This window comes from Myotis daubentonii, chromosome 4 (genome assembly GCF_963259705.1).
Source record: "Myotis daubentonii chromosome 4, mMyoDau2.1, whole genome shotgun sequence".
Lineage (NCBI taxonomy): Eukaryota > Metazoa > Chordata > Mammalia > Chiroptera > Vespertilionidae > Myotis > Myotis daubentonii.
The window spans coordinates 111,007,290-111,027,816 of NC_081843.1; the positions used below are offsets into that span (position 1 = coordinate 111,007,290).

Here is a 20,527-nt window from a genome sequence, read left to right on the forward strand (position 1 = left end):
AGTAAAACAAAGACTTATATTTTTGATATTTATTTTATATATTTAAATGCCATTTAACAAAGAAAAATCAACCAAAAAAATGAGTTCGCGTGTCACCTCTGACACGCGTGTCATAGGTTCGCCATCACTGGTCTAGGGGGACGCTCTGAAAGATCACAGAGTAGGAGAGGGAGAAGTGGATGTTCATATTCTTCCAGCTCTCTCTCTACCAGGTTGGGCAGCAGCTCCCTCCCTCTACACTAGAGCCATAGCTCCTCTCCCCAGGGCCTTTCCCAAGGCCACAGCTCTTCCTGAGTTCCAGTAACAGCTCCTGCCTTTATCCCTCAGACTAGAGGTAGTAACAGAACAGTTTCCTATTGCTGTTAGTCCCCTGGGGCCCCACCATCCCTTATAAGTTCCCTTAACTCTGCCTGCACGGGTGCAAGCCCCTTTCAATGATCCTTTTGAAAATGCAATATGCTTCCTGCCAGGACCTGACTGATGCAAGGGTAGAGAGAGCAAGCAGGAGGTTCCAGGATCAAACTTTGACATATGTCATAGTTCCATGTAAGAACAACTCTATCACCAAGTCTGTTTCAATATTAAATAAGACTCAATTGTAATCAGTGTGTGTTTTGTACAGAAACTAATGCGAAAGAAGTCATCCTTTAACCTTTTATTACTGATCGGCCTACTCCTTTCTCATAAACAGTACAAACAACAACAACAACAACAACAACAAAAACTTTGAAATAGGAATGACTAGATGATCTCTAAAGTCCCTTTTGGAAAGAAATGTTATGTATAATGAATGATAATACAGATCACGGGTTCTGAATTAGAAGAGTCCAGTAAACAGGCTACACTTGAGTAAAAAAACTAGCCTTAAAAAGCAAGACTTGAGAAAAGTAAGTAAAGAATTATTAATATTCCAAGGTGAGCTGCAGGGCTGAGAGGGGATCAGATTTAAATCCTAAAAGCAGGGCTCTCAAAATCCATCTATGTCCACTCCTTGCTCTTCTGACCTCTTCTACATAAGACTGAAATGGATCCTAACTTTAATTTCTGTTAGAACGAAGTAAAGATGTGGCCATTTTAAGCCCAGCAAGGCGGGTTCAGTTGGATCCCACTTTCAGGGCTTGATTAGCTCCCCCAAATAAGAGGGGTTGGGTGGTCAAAATGCACCCGACGGGACGGGCTTGCGAGGACGTACCTGATCAAGTCCAGGAAGGCATCTGCAGCTGTCACTTGTATAACCTTGCCTTCTCTGTGCATGTGCTCCTTTGTGCCCTTCCCAGGATGGATGATGATGACAATGATTATGCCAATCACCACGGCAATGATGGTCGTAGTCATGTAATAGACTACAGCGCGCATTCCCATCTTCCCCGATGCCTTTCTATCCAGAGCCGCCATTCCTGGTGAAGGCAAACAGAAGATTTTCAGGAAGTCAGTCCAGGGAATTCTCCAGCAAAAGGGAGTGGGAACAGTATCTCCTTCTACACTTCCCTACGCTCATCCCACCTGACAATGGGATTTCATACATGTATGAGAACTTGGCGCCAAATTTAATTAGGGCATCTCAGGTGAAGGGGAAACGCCAAGCACCAGCTGCCCCGCAAACACACAATCACCCGTTTTCTGCCTCAAGAGTTGATTTCACGTGTCTCTTGAAGATTTAAAAAAGCTATAAAGTTCTTTCCTCGGTTACCACTACCAGTAGTTGGAGAAGCTATGAGTGTGAATAGTAAGTAGTATGTTGTGTGTGTGTGTGTGTGTGTGTGTGTGTACATGTATGTGTTCGTGGATGAAGAGAGAGAGAGAGACTTACAAACATTTTCAGGCAAGATAATCTAAGCATATCTCAAATCCAAGCACTGTGGTGACTCACACAGATTAACTGCCATTGAATTATTATTATTATTTTTAAAATATATTTTCATTGATTTCAGAGAGGAAGGGAGAGGGAGAGAGAAATAGAAACATCAATGATGAGAGAGAATCATGGATTGTCTGCCCCCTGTATGTCCCCTGCTGGGGATTGAGCCTGCAACCCAGGCATGTGCCCTTGACCAGAATCGAACCTGGGACCTTTCAGTCCACAGGCCAACACTCTACCCACTGAGCCAAACCAGCTAGAGTTCTTCAATTTGTATTTAAAGTACAATGGAATTATAAGGCCTAAGTTCTCCAATTGCTTCTCTGCTGTTTCATTTAATCTCATCTATTCAAAACCTTTTATAAAGAAGTATTTGGGTGGGGTCCTCATTTTTGGACCCTGCTTCCCATCACCTTGTTCCACAGGCCTGGAGTACCTCATGTCATGTTAAACATTCTTCTCCTCACTTTCAGGACAGGCTCACAGATTACCTCAGGCAAGGTGTTATCTTAGGAGGCATGACCTTTAAGGTTTCCTGTCAAATGGATCAGGTCTTAATGCCTCTCTGGATGGAAAAAACCATGCAAAGGACACAAAAATCTCAAAAGATAAGATTATGGGCTCTTCTGTTTCATTAGCTAGTTTCTGCCTTCCCTCTTTTTCCTCCCATGAAAACAGTAAAATCACAGGATAATCCAATTATAGTTTATTGTACTATTTAAAATGGTGTTTCTAGAAATAGTACATGAAAAGGTTATATTATAATTAAATGATCAGTATCAGATTCTAATAGTGGCTTAACATTTAGGTAGTGACCTGTTCATACCAAAATATTTAGAGTAAGGTAAAGTATGAAAAAATCATGTCCATGACTGCCAGATAACTGGCTGGATTTGCCCTCAAATCTTAATACAATGGTAATGAGCTTATGTGGGAATCGAAGCCATGAACTTCCATTTATAATTTCATTTGTATTTGAATCATATCACTTATCCTTTTCATAGTAAGCACTTGCTTAGTACCTGATATATTCTTATTTCTAACCACAACCTATAAGGCAGATTAAAAGACAATTAAGTAACTCTCTGAGGCCCTAGTTCACACCAAGTAAAATGGAGTGGGAACGTGAACCCAGATCTTATGTGACTGAGTTTACTGTACCCTCTGCCCCTGAAAAAACTAATTACAGCTCCCACGAACCAGGAGGCCAACTCTGGCTTTAGTGTATGAACTTGGCTTCTTGAGTCTTTGCCCTAGGGGTAAGTATCCATTTATTGGGATGACGCTACTTCAACACTTCAGCATTAAAAATGAGCTAATCTGTTTTCTGAGTATCCCATGCCCTGTTTCATCCTCGTCTGAACCACGTCTCAAAAACATCTTGACTTCGCTCTGCTTCAAATACTTTTCTTCAGGAGGGGCCTCTCTCCTTCCCATCACTGGCTGAGCTTGTCACCACCGAAGCCTGCGCTTCTTCGGCCAGTGGGCGGCACGGACGCAATAAGCTGCGCATCTCTGCTAGGAGTACCAGGCAGCAGTACTTTCTTCCTCCGAGATGCTTCTTTCCCTCCCACCTTCTCCTCTGTGTGCCGGTCCCCCCTCACACCATCTCTTCCCTGACGCTCCTGCCCTCTGTTCCTGACCTAGAGCTACTCAGAGAGCTGGGTATTGTAGGCCGCAGTCACTTTGAGAAGACAGGAGTGGAAGAGAGTTTCTTGATGCAAATGGGTTCATATGCATTTGCCTTTTTATGTATGAAGACAGTCTTTTGGCAATCAGTTCGGCACAACATATGTACACCAAATTCATGGGTTTTTTTGGGCGGAGATGGGGAAAGTGTTTCATAAATATATATGTGGAAGTCTGCAAGTCTATATTTTAAGTCAGATTTCTTCTGACATAATATTTAGCATAGTTTCTTGGATAAATAAAATATGTATTCAGCCAAGAATTACAGAATAATACATAAATAATGTCAAGTTCCCCAGGCTCTATGATTTGTATGGACTTTATTCTCCCTCTGCTAAAAAACCTATGTCCCACACATCAATGTGTCTCACAGCGTGTCGTCCGATGCTTCCTGTCCCTGGCTTTGAAACATGAACTCTAATGAAGGCGCCCTCTGTTATGAACCGTCTTTCTCATCCTCACTGCGTTCCAGCGCTCGTGCAGGGCCATTGGATCGGGCCCAGAAACAACGGAAGAGGGGGGATGGCAGCTGCTGGTTCCAGAATATTGTTGTTTCCGTTTTTATTTTATTTTAGATGTACCCTTTCTCCACGGTGGGCTTCTCAAACACTCATCTGATGAAAGCCGCCTGCTCTCAACCCTCCTAGAATTTCAAGATAGGCAAACTCACAGCAAGGGGACTCAAGGCTGAGCTCTAGCATGGACCATATTCATCTGAATATAAGGTGGTGTCTTTTTTTCCCTTTTAAGTCAGAAAGGTGAACTCTGAAAATACAGTACACTTTATAGCTACAGATCGAAAACTGGGGTCTTGTGTCCTACAGCAGCAGCCCAATGCTGGAGCAAGTGCACACGGGACCTTTCTGGAAGGTGAGTGAGCCAGAGGGCCCAAGAGCTCAGAGGAAAGGCAGTGAGGGGCTGGGGGTGGGCATGAAACAAACCCCTTGGAGTCTCTGCCTATAGCTATAGTGTATTCTTTTCACTAAAGTATCTCCTTCTGGACTCCTTCTAGACTAGATTGTAAAAAAAATACAAAAGTAAAGTTCTATGATTCTATGTGTCTGGTACACAAGGCAAATCTTTAAAAGCTAGGTTAGAAGTTGTTGGGAATATTGAATCACAATTTATAAGCAGGTTATAGCCCCTGGGCTTAACCTAAAAGGCAGTATTTCAAATTACTTACAGCCAATCGCTGGCTATTTTAGAAGCACATTCTTTAAAAAAAAAAAAAAAATTATGCCACAGTGATAAAGAGTTCAGGCTCTGAGGTTAGACCACCTGGTTCCCGCTTTTGGCCCTGGTACTGTATGACCTCCGTAAGCCTCAGTTCTGTGAAACATTATTTAAGCTGTGTGTGTGTGTGTGTGTGTGTGTGTGTGTGTGGAGTGTGGCCAGGTCACAGTGTAAATACATTTATATTTTATTTATCGGTTCTGGCAAACAAAATGAAAAGCTTGCAAACACTGATATATACCCCATCAGGTAATGGTAGAGACTTTCAAAAGGAACCATGCGCTCTGGTCTTCTAGCATCTTCTCTTCCTATGACCTCGGGTGCCCACCGCCCCCAAGAAGCCGCCTTCTTGTGTCTCACTCATACAGACCAAGGATGAGTGTGCTGACCTCTGGCACCTGGTCAATTCACGTGAGCAGAAATTCCATGAACGTTGTAACAAGGGAACAAGTTTTAGAAAAGGTTTGCTTCCTGGAACTGCGGGTAATGGGTGATGCTTAGTGAAGAGTTGAAACCATCTCCACAGAGTTGAGCACGGTGCTGTGGCATTCACAGCCAATTAAACACAAACCCTTTCACACTGTCCCAGGCTTCCTTCCGCCGTGGCTGCTTCTAGCATCACAGACCTCGACATTTCGTCGGCCTCTAACACCTCTTGTTTTATGAGGTTATACTGCAATGACCGGGAGGCCTCCTTACAGACTCACTGCTTGAGTTTGTCAGGCAAATTGATTTTTAAATCTGACCCTTCAAACTTGTCAACAAAAGTCTTCCCTCCAGCGCTAGTGTTCGCTAGTGAAAGGAAGGGGTGGGGAAGGGGAAGGGAAACGTTCTCTTTTGGAAGACAGTTCAATGAAAACAGCACTGGAGCGGACAGTCGTATTCGTGGCAGAACAAGTCCCATCGATCACCTTTGACCCTCACTCTGGTAGGACCAGGCAGACGATCCCTTTTCCCTGGTTACAGGCACCCCCTGAACATGAACTCTCCTACAGGGCGGCTGCGGCCCCAAGTCAACTGCTGGTACCTCCAAAACAAGGAGCTTTGCCCTAACCTCCGGGGTGGGACTGCTTCTTGGGGTGACCGGCCGCTGAGGCCCTCTGAGCGCCCGGCTTTGCTCTTATCCACACCAGCCTTCATCCGGCAGCCCTCATCACAGCCCACCGGAGCCTTGCAACCGGCCCAGCCATCGGTCCAGCAGTGGGCCTGCCAGACAGGCCGCCACAGGCCTTCCTCCTCCTTCCTCTTCCTCGCAGCCAGCGCCCCGCCCCGCGCAGGAGGCCCGCTCTGAAATGCCCTCTCGCCGGCCACGCTGCCCGCAAGCCCGCTGAGCGGGGGCTTAGATGCCCGTGGGCCCGCACAGAGCCCGTCCTTCGCTCAGGGCATCGGAATGCGCTGCACAAGATGCTTTTCTGCAGAGGAGCCCGGGGCAATCCGCCTCCTTTATGTGCGCTCAGCGGAGCAAGAGGGAGAGGCGGCGGGCCAGGAGGAGCTGGCAGTCCCGGTTCGCAACAGCTGCCAGCCGGACCAAGGCCCTTTCTTCGGTCACCTCATGGTAGCAGCCCCGCACAAAGGATCGCTGTCCTCCTGCCAACACGGAGGAGCCCGGGGCCACGGAGAACAGCAGCTAGAAGTGCGGCCTGGGCAGCGGGGACAAGGGGCCCAGCAGACCACCTCCTGGTTGTACCTGGGAAGCCTGGCTCTGGAAGGGGAAATCTACGGGGAGACACGCCGACGTGCGGTGGGCCAGCCACCAGCACCCGCGGGGCAGGACCGCCATGGGACCGTGAGCTGACTTCCTCCACAGGAGGAAGAGCGCGTGGAGAGCAGCAAATTGCTTTGATTTAATGAGAGGAGGTTCTTGGAGGGCCAGGGACCGAACCCCCTCCTCCTCTCTCCCCCAAAGAATCATGATTTACAACCAGCCAAGGCGGGAGGAGTGTGTCATCTCCTGAAGAGCCCCTTTGGCTCTGCAATGTGCTCCTTGCTGGGGAAAAGGCCTTTATGCGCTGGGTCCTGAGGAACCTGAGGGAGAGGCTGACGGAGACAGCACGGCCCAGCCGCAGAATGCCGACGGGACCGGACTCTCCCACTGGGCCGACCTGCTCGGAGCTCAGCAAAAGGCGCCGCAAGTGGACTGCAGAGCCTGGCAGCCTCTGGGGGTGCCTGTTCTTCCTGCGGAAGGTCTGTCTGTCACAGAAGAAAAGCCTCCTAGCAACTCAAAGCAACAGATGGACATTAAAAACCCATGAGGCCCGGCTGGTGTGGCTCAGTGGTTGAGTGTCGATCTATGAACCAGGAGGTCACAGTTCGATTCCCAGTGAGGGCACATGCCCAGGTTGTAGGTTCGATCCCTGGTAGGGGGTGTGCAGGAGGCAGCCGATCCATGATTCTCTCATTGATGTTTCTATCTCTCTCTCCCTCACCCTTGCTCCCTGAAATCAATAAAAATAAAAAAATGACACACACACACACACACACACACACACACACACACACCCCAATGCAGCCTGGCCCTGATTCCCAGAAGAGCTGAAGCAGAGATTCCTGGGGCCAAAGGAGGTGCACAAACTGTGTGACCCTATGTCCACCTCCACCCCCAATTCTTTGCCACCAAAAGATTCTGGAAGCAGAACCAACCTGACAACTCTGAATGGATTGAGGCTAAGATTGTTGCCTGAAACTGAAATGGAGATATTTTTAAAAGACATATCCTATCCTATATAATAAACTCTAATATGCAAATAGACCGAATGGTGGAACGACCGGTCACTATGATGTGCACTGACCACCAGGTGGCAGATGCTCAACGCAGGAGCTGTCCCCTGGTGGTCAGTGTGCTCCCACAGGGGGAGCACCACTCAGCCAGAAGCTGGGCTTACGGCTGGAGAGCATAGTGATGGTGGCGGGAGCCTCTCCTGCCTCCAAGGCAGAGCTAAGGAACAGTGAGCCAGGCTTCTGGAGTGGGCCTAAGCTGGCAGGCAGACATCCCCTGAGGGGTCCTGGACTGCCAGAGGGCGCGGGCCGGGCTGAGGGACCCCCGCCCCCCCCCCAAGTGCATGAATGTCGTGCACCGAGCCTCTCGTTTCTTATATAAAAAGAGACAAGTGAGAATAAAATGGGCTCCCCACAGCTATTTTCCAAATTAAATCCAGAAAGTATTAGTATAAAAGAATAAAATTTACAAAATTTAAGTCCACATTTTGGCCAGTTAAGGGAGTGTGCAAAATTAAGTCTTTGAGGATAGAGTTGGAGTTGATACGAGAAGGAAGAGAAGATTGTGGCGATACATTGACAGGCAGGAGGAGAGAGGAAGGAGAAAGAGAAGAGGGGGAGACTAAAGAGCAAGAGGTATGGGACGGAGAAAAAGTTCAGTAGGTGCTTTTATCTCAGTCGGCATATTTACTGGGCTGTGGCCAAGAGCCCTCCCCCTTTCAGTTCTGATTAGCTTTCTCAATATTTAAAAGTTCATCAGTTGTTCTTATCTAATCTATAAAGGAATAGTTGCACCCACAAAGCGAGAGGTTACATTCCCAGCCACCTGACCCAAACAATGAACACAGTATCGCTTCACAGAGTGGAAAGGACCATGGTAAACTCGGTTGGTCCCCCCTTCCCCCTCACCTCGGCCTCACTGAAGGTGAGAGAACACTCTCCCGCTAGAACAGGAAAAGCTGCATTTTTGGCCCCAACAATGGACTGGATTACTCCTGGTATATTCCACCAGCAATAGCACAACACCCAGAGGACTTTCCCTTCTATAGACAGGAGTGTTTTCACACATTCTCCTTTAGTTTTGTAACACTTATGTACATAGTTTCTATGTGAGTCTCAGCTTCATATCTTGATTTTTTCCCCCAGCGGTATTTAGGAATTCCCAAAAATTCTCCAAAAAAAAAAATTAGAGGCAGTCCCTTACATCAAACTTCACTTACCCTGAATATTCTTCAGGGATCTAGGAGGGTGCCAGAGCAAGGATGTGGGAATGGCGTTTGGTTGATGTGAGACTGAGGTAGCATGGATTGGATTGGTAAGATTATTCTTTAACTTGGAATTTATGGGTAGGGTGGGTAAGGATGCAGCCACCAGTGTTTGACAACAACTAGTGGGTGGGTACATTTGAGGGATATCTGGAAACACTAAATGATAAGACAGAGAAAGAGAGGTCAGCTGGTGTGTCTCAGTGGTTGAGTGTTGACCTATGAACCAGGAGGTCACGGTTCGATTCCCAGTCAGGGCACATGCCTGGGTTTTGGGCTCGATCCCCAGTAGGGGGTATGCAGGAGGCAGCCAATCAATGATTCTCTCTCATCATTGATGTTTCTATTTCTCCCTTCCTCTCTGAAATCAATAAAAATATATTGTTTAAAAGTGGCTATATTAACTGTTTCTCTAATTAATTTTTTTCACTTATTTATGCATCACTCTACTTTTATTACGGACCTTCTCAATGCTCTGGCCCAAGACATGGTCATTAGGGCCCTTGTGTTTTAGTGTAGTAAGACAGACTTAAAAAGATATTAATGTGAAACAGCCCTGAACAAATAAAACTACTTGAAATTTATACAGCAGAGTATTTGGAATGAAACTGGGAAGAAAGTAGGAATATTTGCTTGTTTCCCAAATTTGAAACTGTTAGGAAGTGGTTGAAATAACTCGATAGTTTGCTTGGTGTGAACCCTGGCTCCCTCATGTATTAGCGTGGACTGGTCAAGATAGGTAACTTCTCAGTATCCCAGTAAATGAGGGATCATAACAGTATTTACTTTATAGGGTTGTTCTGAGGATTAAATGAGTTCAACGTGTGATGCCTCAGAACAATACTTGGCACATATACGTTAGCCATGACGATGGTGATGTTTCCGTTTTGTGAAGAATTCTTTTAGCTCTGAAGGGCTCCTTGGAACACCACTGCAAAATGTGAGAACTCAGTACGTGTAACTGGATCTGATACTGCCAGGCACCGGCTAAGTCAGTGGTTCTCAACCTTTTGGCCGTTTAAATACAGTTCCTCATGTTGTGACCCAACCATAAAATTATTTTCATTGCTACTTCATAACTATAATGTTGCTACTGTTATGAATCATAATGTAAATATCTGATATGCAAGATGGTCTTAGGTGACCCCTGTGAAAGGGTAGTTCGACCGCCAAAGGGGTCACGACCCCACACAGCTATAACTGGCATGGCTGGCATTTGAACTAAAGTCTTTCCGCCTCCAGAACCCACTGTGTAAACTCTACACCTACTGCCCCGGAGATTCTTTTTTTAAAAAAAAAATATTTTATTGATTTTTTACAGAGAGGAAGGGAGAGGAACATCAATGAGAGAGAACCACTGATCAGCTGCCTCCTGCACACCCCCTACTGGGGATGTGCCCGCAACCAAGGTACATGCCCTTGACCGGAATCGAACCTGGGACCCTCCAGTCCGCAGGCCAACGCTCTATCCACTAAGCCAAACCGGTTAGGGCGGGAGATTCTTTATAAATTAAGTCTTCTTTGCACGGGACCTGTATCAGTTGTTGATTTGCATTTCATTCAACTAGTGGGGAAGACTCGCAAAAACCTGTTAAGTTCCTATTTGAAAGGGCCGCCACATATCACACTAGGAAAGGATAGCACATGTGCTAGAAAGCAAAGCGATGATGAGGCGTCGCTACGGCAAAGCACTGGGCTGCCCGGGTTGAGGTAGTCTGACATCTCACTGAACTGAGAGTCAAGACCTGCCAGCTTTATTCAGGGGCTGATATACTCATGGGTAACCTAAGGAAGAAGAAAGAAAACTCAACAATGGGTCACCACATGTTGGGGGAGGCCGTGGGTCATTCCTAGAACCCCCAGGCCTCTTGCGGAAGCCACAGCACCCCTCCCCACATTCCCTGCAGAGCGTCGCCTTCAAACTCTCGCTCAGCCTACCCACGATGGCACTCACCTTCGCCGAGACTAGCTAGTCGTTGTTGGGCAGCTTTGATTTCTTAAAAAGAACCGAAATCTGGTTCCTTATAACCCTCTTGCCCTGAGATAAAACATGTTTGCTTCTGGAGGAACACAGAGCAAGTCTGGTCCCCATTCCCAGGGCGTTCTTTTCTTCAGACTGAGCACACCTCATTTCTTCACCTGGTCCTCACCTATCGTTATTTCCAGATGCTCACCCATTCATAATCCCTCCCGCTGCCTGCCAGTCAGGGCCTTGTGCTCCGGTCCACACCTTCCTCCTCAGCTCCATTTCCTACGGAGTCCTCCCCTACCCTTCCAGGCAGTCTAGACCTGCCTCGGTTTCCCTGTCTCTGCATCGTTGCTTTCAGGGCTTCCTCTGTCCTGTGGACATTCTGCCGCTGGTCCCGAATTCCCACAGCACTTCTTTGGTGCTTCTTGGCTTCATAGTCTGCTTCGTTTTACAGTCATGTATGTACCTGCCGGCCTCTCTATTTAAATGTTCAACTCCTTGAGGCTAGAGACTGGCAGTCTCTTCCCATCATTCTTCTCCACACTGGTTAGCAAACGGCCTGCCCCACACAGGGGTCCAATAAATGTGTCTTGGATTGGATTCAACACCCTCCTAGCAGCTCCTCTGCTTTGTCAAAGTTGCTCCCGAACGTTCTCGGAACTGAACAAATGACTCCCGATGCAGCGTGACCGGTACAGTGAGCTATTAATTCTACGGAGGAAGCACACGACTGTCTGTATTCTTGTTAGCCACCACATCCCACTGTTGGTTCATATTGAGCTTTTAGTCCCAGGAACTGCTGCCAAGCCCAGTTGCTCCCCATCCTGCAATTGCGAAATTGCCTTGTGCGTCTAAAAGCAGGAATGAACGTTTATTCCCTGCTCAATTTCATCTTGTTGGTTTCCGTCCAGCATCGCAGCCTATTGAAGTAATTTTTAATCATGACCATAGACACGTGGTAGAAACTACCTTGGGGGGACTTACGTCATCTAAAAGCACCATGTATAAGGGTTATAAGGAGCTAGGTCTTAAAGTTGTTGTTTTAAAAAAAAAGAAAAAAAAGGAACAGAACAGGATTTTTTAAAAATCCACCAGGTACTTTACCAGGCATCTTCCCAAGTTGACATGGAGCCTTAAGCCCTCACTAGGTCCACATGTTCAGCCAGTTGAAAAATCTCCTTCACTGTTTTATTAGGTTCTATTTTATTGTCAAAGGTATTACCGAAGACTCGAATATTTTCAGAATAATGAAAACAAACTGTATCAGGGATTCTACAGCAAAATGTCATTATAGGAAGTATTTTAAAAACACAAAGAGATTCCTTGTAGCCCATGGTCTGGGAGCTCACCTGCTTCTACTCAGCCCTCATCCTTCAGGATGATGAGGTGAGGGTCGGGGAGAATGAGGTCCATGCCCTAGTTAAAGCAGCCAGGGTAAATGTGGAGCCTTTCTGGCCAAGCTTGTCTGCAAAGGCTCTGGCCAATGTCAACATCAGGAGCCTCCTCTGCGATGTAGGGGCTGGTGGACCTGCCCAGCAGCTGGGGCTGCCCCAGCAGGAGGTTCTGTCCCCTCCACCCCGGCCGTCCTAGCTGAGGAGGACAAAGTGGAAGCAAAGAAAGAAGAATCTGAGGAATCTGATGATGACATAGGCTTTTGGTCTTTTTGACCAAACCTCTTTTGTAACACGTTCAATAAAAAGCTGAACTCGGAAAAAAAGTAATGCCTTTCATTCATCTTTACTCCTTCCGCAATACCCTATCAGCTTATGACTTTCCAGGGTCTAGTTCTTCAACTATAAATACACGTGATGGTCTCTATTTCTATATGCCCAGTGGCTATCACAGTAGAGACTCAATAGCTATTGAGAATAGAGCATGAATGACAAAGTCTGCAGATTCAGTGGGTGAGACTAATTAAGCAACTGTACCTAACCCACACATCCATGGCTTTTATGTAACATGTACTACAACAAGAGCTCATCACCGCCACTAGTGCTGGGATAACCTCAGAAAGTTCTTTTGTTGAGTAAAGAAGTCATATTCTCACCAAATAACCAAATGTCCAACCACACACGGCATAAGTTAAGTGCACAAGTATGAGAAAATTGTGGATCATACTCTGTTCATGTGGAGAACAGGCTTTTTATCACAGGCGGAAATTAAGGCAACAGATGCACTTGCGCATTATAAACTGATTCTATACAAATGGTGCAGAGGCCACACCACATTAGGGGTTGCATGGCCTTACAGAGAGAGGGGGCTTTAGTGACAAACAGATCTGAGTATGAATGCTGACTCAGCACTTGCTGGGGGGGGGGGGGGGGCGGGGGCGGGTGGCCTTGGGAAGTTTCCTCATCTGTAAAACACAGATAACAATGATGTAGCAGAAGGGATAACAAGTATGTCTGAATGTCTGTTCAATGACCGGCCTGTCTTTTATAATTAATAACTGCTAGCAATTATCATGCAGGTGAAAGAAAAAAATGTCACTGACCAAAGAATAAATGTGCAAGCAAGACGATCATTTTGCTACTTTAAGGTGGAAGAGAGTAACACAATCTGAATGGCAACACCAACGTTCTCATACACTGACAGCGAATTATTGAGAGTGATTGTGTGCCAGGCTCTGTCCCAGGCTCAGTGAACCATGTGGCGTTGTTTCTAACTTGGACACATCTGACTGCTAGGGAATCTTGACTGTAGAGACCATGATCCCACAGGGGACCTGCAAACACCCTTGGAAACCAAGTCTGTCATCAAAAAGCCACAATTAAATGCCTAAAACTGGGGCTTAGCCATGGCGGAGGAGCTCCAGGTTTGGAGAGGAAGGCCACGGAACCAAGAAGTTCAGTGATGTACGGAATGACACCAGTCGCTGTGGTGAGGCTTGGCAGAATGAAAGCTTCCCCACGGTCTTTTGCGAAGCAGTTTCAAGCGCTGCTCTAACTCACTAACTCGAAACTGGTTCCGTTTATGACAAATGAAGTTCTCCCAATCTTGGAAGGTCACAAGCTTTCTTGGCAAATGGATTTTTTTGTTCTTACACAGAAAAATATAGTGACTTCGATTGTTTACTCGGGGTCATCTCCAAGCAGTTTTCTTGTCTAGAATCACTGACAAACTGCAGTGAGCATGACTTAGGAAGGAGCAAGTCGGCTAAAAGGAGGTGGACGGGCAAGCAATATGATCCCCGAAACAGGCCACCAATTAGTACAGAGCCAAGGCTTGGTCAAGGAGAATGCCATCAGCTGACCTGGCCAAGGTGAGGAAATGATCCTCCCTAGATGGACCCCAGATGCCCAAGCGAGAAAGGCCTCACACCCGATACTCTCCCGCAGGGAAGCCAAAGGTCTTTGAACTTGATGTTGACAGCACTGAAGTGGAGTGAGAGTGGCAGCCATCGCTCACATTGGGGCAGCGCCTACCGTCCACCTACCACCCACTGCCGTGATTGCCATGAGCTCCCTCTGGGGTCCCCCATTTGGCATGGATGGCAAGTCTCTATTGAGACAACGACTGTTATTTCCACCCCATAAATGAACCTTGAATGCCGGAGCGCCTTCCCCCAGAGCTAGTCAGTGCTGCAACTGTACAGAAACGGATCTGGAAAGTCTGTGTTCTTGACCCAAACAGGGATTAGCACAGGCAAATGCAGCCGGAGCGAGCCTCTGCTTCTTTGGTCACACGCTCTGCACGACCAGGCTGGCCCTCTTCTATTTCAGAGGGAAACATCTCGTCTCCCCGCAGAAATGGAAGATCCGGGGCTGGAGTCCATGTTTAAGAGATTTGAGACCCCTTTCCTCAGCACCCAGCACCCTGCCTGGAGGGGCGCCATACTGAATGCATGAATGAATGAGTGACAACAGGCAACAGTGACCGGGCGTGACCCAGAGCCCCGTGCAGTGAGGACACGGAAGGGAACGAAGCATGAAAACACACGGCAGATGCCGTCAGGGAAAGCAGAGCTGTGCAAGGTCTGACCGGGAAAATAAAGGAAGTGCCCCTGAGAAGTGCATCCACAGTCTTAGGAAGCCAGAGCCCACGTGACTGCCCCAGGAATGCGGTGGACTAACTCTCACATGAGCAGAAATGTCAAGTATTTCAAGTAGGGAGATAAACTGGGTAAGAGTGAGATGAATGGGAGAAGTACGCAAGCTGCACCCCCACCCCCCTCCTCGTGCTGTGAGTGAGGCCTGAGAGCATTTCCCCCGGCTTCTCATAACCACTCACTGGGCTTGCTGTTTGCACAGGGTTCTGCATGTTCCCAGCAGCCCTGCAGGGGTGTAAGGCCCCTTCAGAAGTGACTGTCTTCTGTCGGTGGAGCTGATTTGATGAATAAGAAAACAGGAACTTTTTGCATTTTTCTTCGGTCATCACACTTGGCTCATTTGAGACAGATTTATTGAGCACTTACTATATGCCAGGCCCAGGGCTGTGGCTGGAACTACAACCTGGTGCTTGCTTTCCATGCTGGGCCCGTGAGGAGCACAGTGTTGGGCAGGCACCGCGGTGTGGGGTGAGCCACACTCGGGGGCGTGGGGGCAGGAGAAGAGAGGGAGCGTGGGGAAAGGGAATAACCTATAAACACAAGTTCCGGCAACCCTGGGCTTGGCGGTCAGGGGCGATGGAAAAGCCACGGCAGAGAAGGAAGGAGCCCACAGCAGTGCCAGGTTGGACCTGCCCGAGCATGGCTACCAGACCGGACTCTGCGAGCCAAGGTTTGAGCGGCGGTGGCGTCAGAGCCAGTCAACAGGCTGGGAGAGCTGTGGGGGAAGCGTGGGTCAGAGGTTGGGCATGTACGCGAACACCGGGACATGTCGAGGGCATGAAGGCTGGTGAAGCTTCCATGATGAATCACGAAATAGCCCCAAATTCGAAGACGAGTGCCCTTCGCCAGGCCGCCCAACACCTCGCATCTGGTCACATTTATTATTGCAAGCAGCTGCCGAGAAGCGAGGAGCGTGCAGACCCCCCCCCCCCCGCAGCCCCGCCCAACCGGGGCGGAACGGACTCCCCAGGACTCCGCAGCGCAGGGAGGCCAGGGTTTGTAGGAGGTCACGGCACGTCCCTCCGGGAGGGGCCCTGGGAAGCAGCTCCCAGGACGCATTTCCATCCCCAGGCCCCGCCCTCGCCATTCTGAAGCCTGCGGAGGGCGGGCGAGTGCCTCTCGTTCAGGCTCAGCTTCTCGGGGTGGGAGCTGTAGTGTTGCCCGGTGCCCAGGAGCATTGTCGGTGACATTTTCTTCCCCTCGCGCGGACGCCCCGGTCCCCCCGGGGAGAACAGGGGAGCATGTGACTCAGCGTGTCAGCAACACAGCGCGGGATCGGGTTTCTTTCTTGTAACTCAGAGCGGAGGCCATGCAGCGCCCTGGGCAGCTCCGGGACTCCGTGGGGGGGGGGGGGGGGGGCGGCGGTGCTGGAGTGAATCTCGCTCTGTGTGTGTAACCGCACACCTGCTGCTGATGCCCGGGAGGAGAAGAAACCGGCAACACGCGTTGTTCTATTTTTAAGGAGGGCGCTCAGGCCCAGGGCAGGCAGCGATGCCCTTTCTCTCCTTGAAAGCGACCGAGAGCCAGCTGTAAGCGCAGTGGCCCAACTTCCAACAACTGATCTGCGGCCGGAGGGAGAAAGTGTGGAGTGAGTGTGTGTGTGTGAGTGTGTATGTAAGTGTGTGTGTGCGCATACCCGTCGGAGCTGGGGTGCCGAAGCTCACCTTCCCTCACATCCAGAAATGCCCACCGGGGAAGCGAAAAGCTGGCACCCAGACCCCTCCTGTGCAAGGCTCCGCTTTCCACCGCTCACATGCCCTCAGGCATTAGTAGGCACTCCACCAAATATGAGCGGAAAGACTGAATCAGGGAATCTTTCCAGAAAAAGCACGGCAAAGCTCTCTCTGGCTGTTCAAAAAGAAAAAATAATAAGCCAACCGCATCCATCGGCAGCAGGGCACAAGCGTTCTCTACGTCAAGAGTCCAAATGTTGGCTCCTCTGGTCTGATTCTGCTCAAGGAAGCGGGTCACAGTTCCAGGAGAAGCTGGGTCACCTGGAACTTGAACTCTTCTCTGCTCTGCTAACCTCTCTGAAAAGTGTTATGCAGCGTATCGTATGTTTTTACGCGAAAGTGGAGGCTTTCATGATTCTAAATTAACTGAGGGTGGCCTTGGCCAGTGTGGCTCAGTTGGTTGAGCATCACCCCATGCACCAAGAGGTTGCTGGTTCGATTCCTGGTCAGAGCACATGCCCGGATTGTGGGCTTGATCCTGGGGGGGGTGGGGGGGGGCAGGAGGCAGCCGATTCGTGGTTCTTGCTCATCGATGATTCTCTCCCTCCCTCTCTAAAATTAATAAAAATATATTTTTAAAAAAAATAAGATAAAATAACCGAAGACTCTCTGGGGTCTCAGAAAATGATTGGGTGAAGTGCCCAACAAAATGGTCCTTTACTTTCATGAAACTTACAGTTAGCCAGAGGAGGTGGAGAATGCCAATGGGGCCACCTAATTACTGGGCTGGAAGGTTTCCTGGAGGAAGTGACGTCCAAGGTAAGACGGGAGGTAAGGGGGTTCCAGGGAAGAGGAAGACATGAGGGGAGGGGGTGAGAAATGAGATGAAAGAGAAAAGCAGGAGCCATACAAGATGTGACCTGTATTCCAAAAGCAATGTGGGGATAAGCTCAGAGTTGAGTCTTAGGAAGATGATACTGTTTTCATGGGAAAACGCAGTTCGGAAAGGGGCAAGTTTCTCGGGGGAGTGGGGGAAGGCAGGGAGACTGGCACGGGCGTTGCTGCTGTAGACTTGGACTGAGATGCTGTCTGGACCAGGTGGAGGCGGTGCCATAGTCAGAAGTCAGAGTTAGGAGGGCCAGTCAACAAGCCTGGGGGTGGGGGAGGAGGCCGAGTGGGGGGCTAAGTTCGAGCTGAGTCCCTAGTTTCTACATTTCCTTTGATTTTGTAAAATCAACTTTTAATATTTTTCTACTCTCTCTGTAAACTAAAAACGCCGAATTCTCCTCCATATTTGTGCTCCTTCACCAGGAATACGTTTATTCTACATGCACTCATCGTCTTCATAATATTGAACCAGCTCGGTAAAATCCGCACCTTTCCAGACACCAGTGGGTCCTTTCTAGGAAGGGAGACGGGTCTAGAATTATGAAGCCTTAAGTGTGTCTTTATGCCTGTTTTGCAGACAATTCTGGTTATGCATTCACCTGGGACTCATCATGTAGCTCTGCCCATTTGGAAACAAAAGAAAGGATTTTTGTGAGTCTAGAGAAGTTGGTCCCAGAGTAGAGAACAATGTTAAGCAACACTAGAGAAATGGAATTAGCAAAATCCAGATTGTGGAGAACAAATTGCAAAAGAAAAGAGATAGAGATAGAGATGGAGAGAGGGGGGGGAGGGAGAAAGAGAGAGAGAGAGAGAGAGAGAGAGAGAGAGAGAGAGAGAGAGAGAGAGAGAAAGAGAAAAGGCCCATAGATTAGGAGACTTAAAGGATATGTAAAACAAACCCAACGTACAAATGTGGCTTAATTCAAACCAACAAACTAAAGAGAGAGAGAGAGAGAAAGAAATGGGGATTTTTGAAAACTGACTGGGTATTACGAAGGGATTATTGTTCATTTTCAAACAACTGATAATGGGGATTATGGTTATGTTTAGGGAAAAGAATCCCTATCTTTTAGACACAAATGACTGTAACAGAAACCAGTCTTTCCCAACGACTACAGAAAATCCCTATCCTGAATCTAGGAGAGAAGGCTTTCACTCACTCTCATCCGGAGCTAGAGGTCAAGGTAGAAGCAGCAGACAAGTTCACCCAACATTTAATCTGGCTTCCCCATCTGCCTCTACACTGAGAGCTGGGTGCCCCAGGTAACAGTAAGGTAGACGGACATTCCCAAACTCCACTCTCAAGTCTGCCTCGCAGTTTATTCCTGAAAGTGAACAGAAAGTCAGTCAAAGTTTGAGCCAAATTTTAAATGCACTGAAGTAATCCATGTGGAACATCTTATAAGTCTTTATTTTTGGAAAACTCACACAATTATCCTCAATTGGAAAGGTACTTCTCCCTCAAGGATTGCAGAGTGGGGGGCATGAGTATCAGGGTACCAGAAAAATCTTTAGAGTTCTTTGAAACCATATAGATTCTGTCCTCCCTACACCGGTAAAGACAAAATTAAGAGATTCTATTAGCTACCATTAATTACCAGGCAGAGTGATTTTATGACGCAAGAATGCTGGGACTAGAAAAATGTTGAGAACCATTGATCTAGACTTTTCTTTGGGGCATTTGCTCTAAGTGAACTATACCTTGTCTTTCAACACAGGCAAGGACTGTTTTAGAACAAATTTGTTGGGTAAAAAGAGTTCCTGAAAGAGGTAGAAATATGTTTCTTTTTAATAGACTAGAAAAGGCTAGAACCCTGCTCACTTTTCAGACTTGATCTTGTCAACCAACAGAGGGTAAGATTGTGTTTTTCTTTGGGAAGGCTAAAAATAGGAATTTAAGCCAATTGTCCATTTTTGTGATAGACATAATTAACTTTTCAGATAATCTTTTACCCACAAGCCAATCAGATAAACTCATTCAGCTAGGGCAGACTTGTGACTTCCGTACTTAGACACACATCCTACATAATAAAGAGCTTATATGCTAATTAGACCGAACAGCCGGACGACCTTCCGACGAAGCCGACGAAGCCGGGGCTGTGAGGGCCGGGCCCCTTGCATGAATTTCATGCATTGGGCCTCTAGTAAATAACATAAGAGCTGAACTGTACAATTGGGACTGTTCATTTTATATCGTATTGAAGTGTATATTTATGCTGTGTGGGGTTTTTTTTTGTATGTGTGTATTTTCTTTTTCTATCGAAATCTTAGTAACCCTTGAACCACAGGTTTTTAACACAGTCATAAGACATTCAATCCCATACATTCCTGCCTTGACTCTTCATAATGTATATGGCCGAAGGGAAAAACAGAGAGAATCGCTACCTCTAAGGGCCGTCACACACTGGGCCTGTTCATGCCTAAACAAGCGCTTCTCAGGACTCTCCAACGAGGCGGCACTGTTTGAATGTGGATTTGGACTGTCTGCACATGCGGGAAGTTTCTATCAGCAGCTCAGTGTCCCGGGAGGCCAGAGGGTTTATCCTACAAGACCACTCGGGTTGTAAACGAAGCCTATCGAAGTCTTGAATACCTCCCGAGGGCAGCAAAAGGGTGCAAAAGCCAAACTTTCACAGGAGGCCGCGCCGACAGGATGAGGTGCGGTGCAGAAAGCATGTGGAGCTAGTCCAAGATCTGACTAATTATGGGAGTGAAAATGGTAGATTTCTGCAGGCTCAAATTAATTTGTGTTCCAAATATACTAGTCATCATAATATTAATTTTTGTTCCAAATTATGCTACTCATCAGTAAGGAAGGTATATTAAAACGAGCCTCAAATTTCCTTGAAAAGTTCCTAAGTTAAAATCATTTTCAAAAACAATAACAGAAGAGTATTCAGAAAAATAAAATACTATTTCTTGCACACCTATGTGCTTGGCCCTATAAAGAAAAAAAGGATAAATATTAACCAATGGTAAGCTTAATGCTAAGTAATGACTTAATTAAAAAAAGACAAACACAAAACTTCTAAGTGATCACATAGAAATGCAGAATAGCTTATTTTTTTTAAATATATTTTATTGATTTTTTACAGAGAGGAAGGGAGAGAGATGGAGAGTTAGAAAAATCGATGAGAGAGGAATATCTATTAGCTGCCTCCTGCACATCTCCTACTGGGGATGTGCCCG

At 47.4% G+C, this 20,527-nt stretch overlaps 1 protein-coding gene across 2 annotated transcripts in view; it reads right to left on the reverse strand.

Annotated features, from left to right (window-relative positions):
* Positions 1–20,527, reverse strand: part of SLC1A3 (solute carrier family 1 member 3) — a 73,357-nt gene that overhangs the window by 14,630 nt on the left and 38,200 nt on the right. For both annotated transcript variants that reach the window (XM_059694925.1, XM_059694926.1), the window contains exon 4: positions 1,193–1,397. In XM_059694925.1, the coding sequence (XP_059550908.1) occupies positions 1,193–1,397 (205 nt within the window). The remainder of the gene's footprint in view (positions 1–1,192; positions 1,398–20,527) is intronic.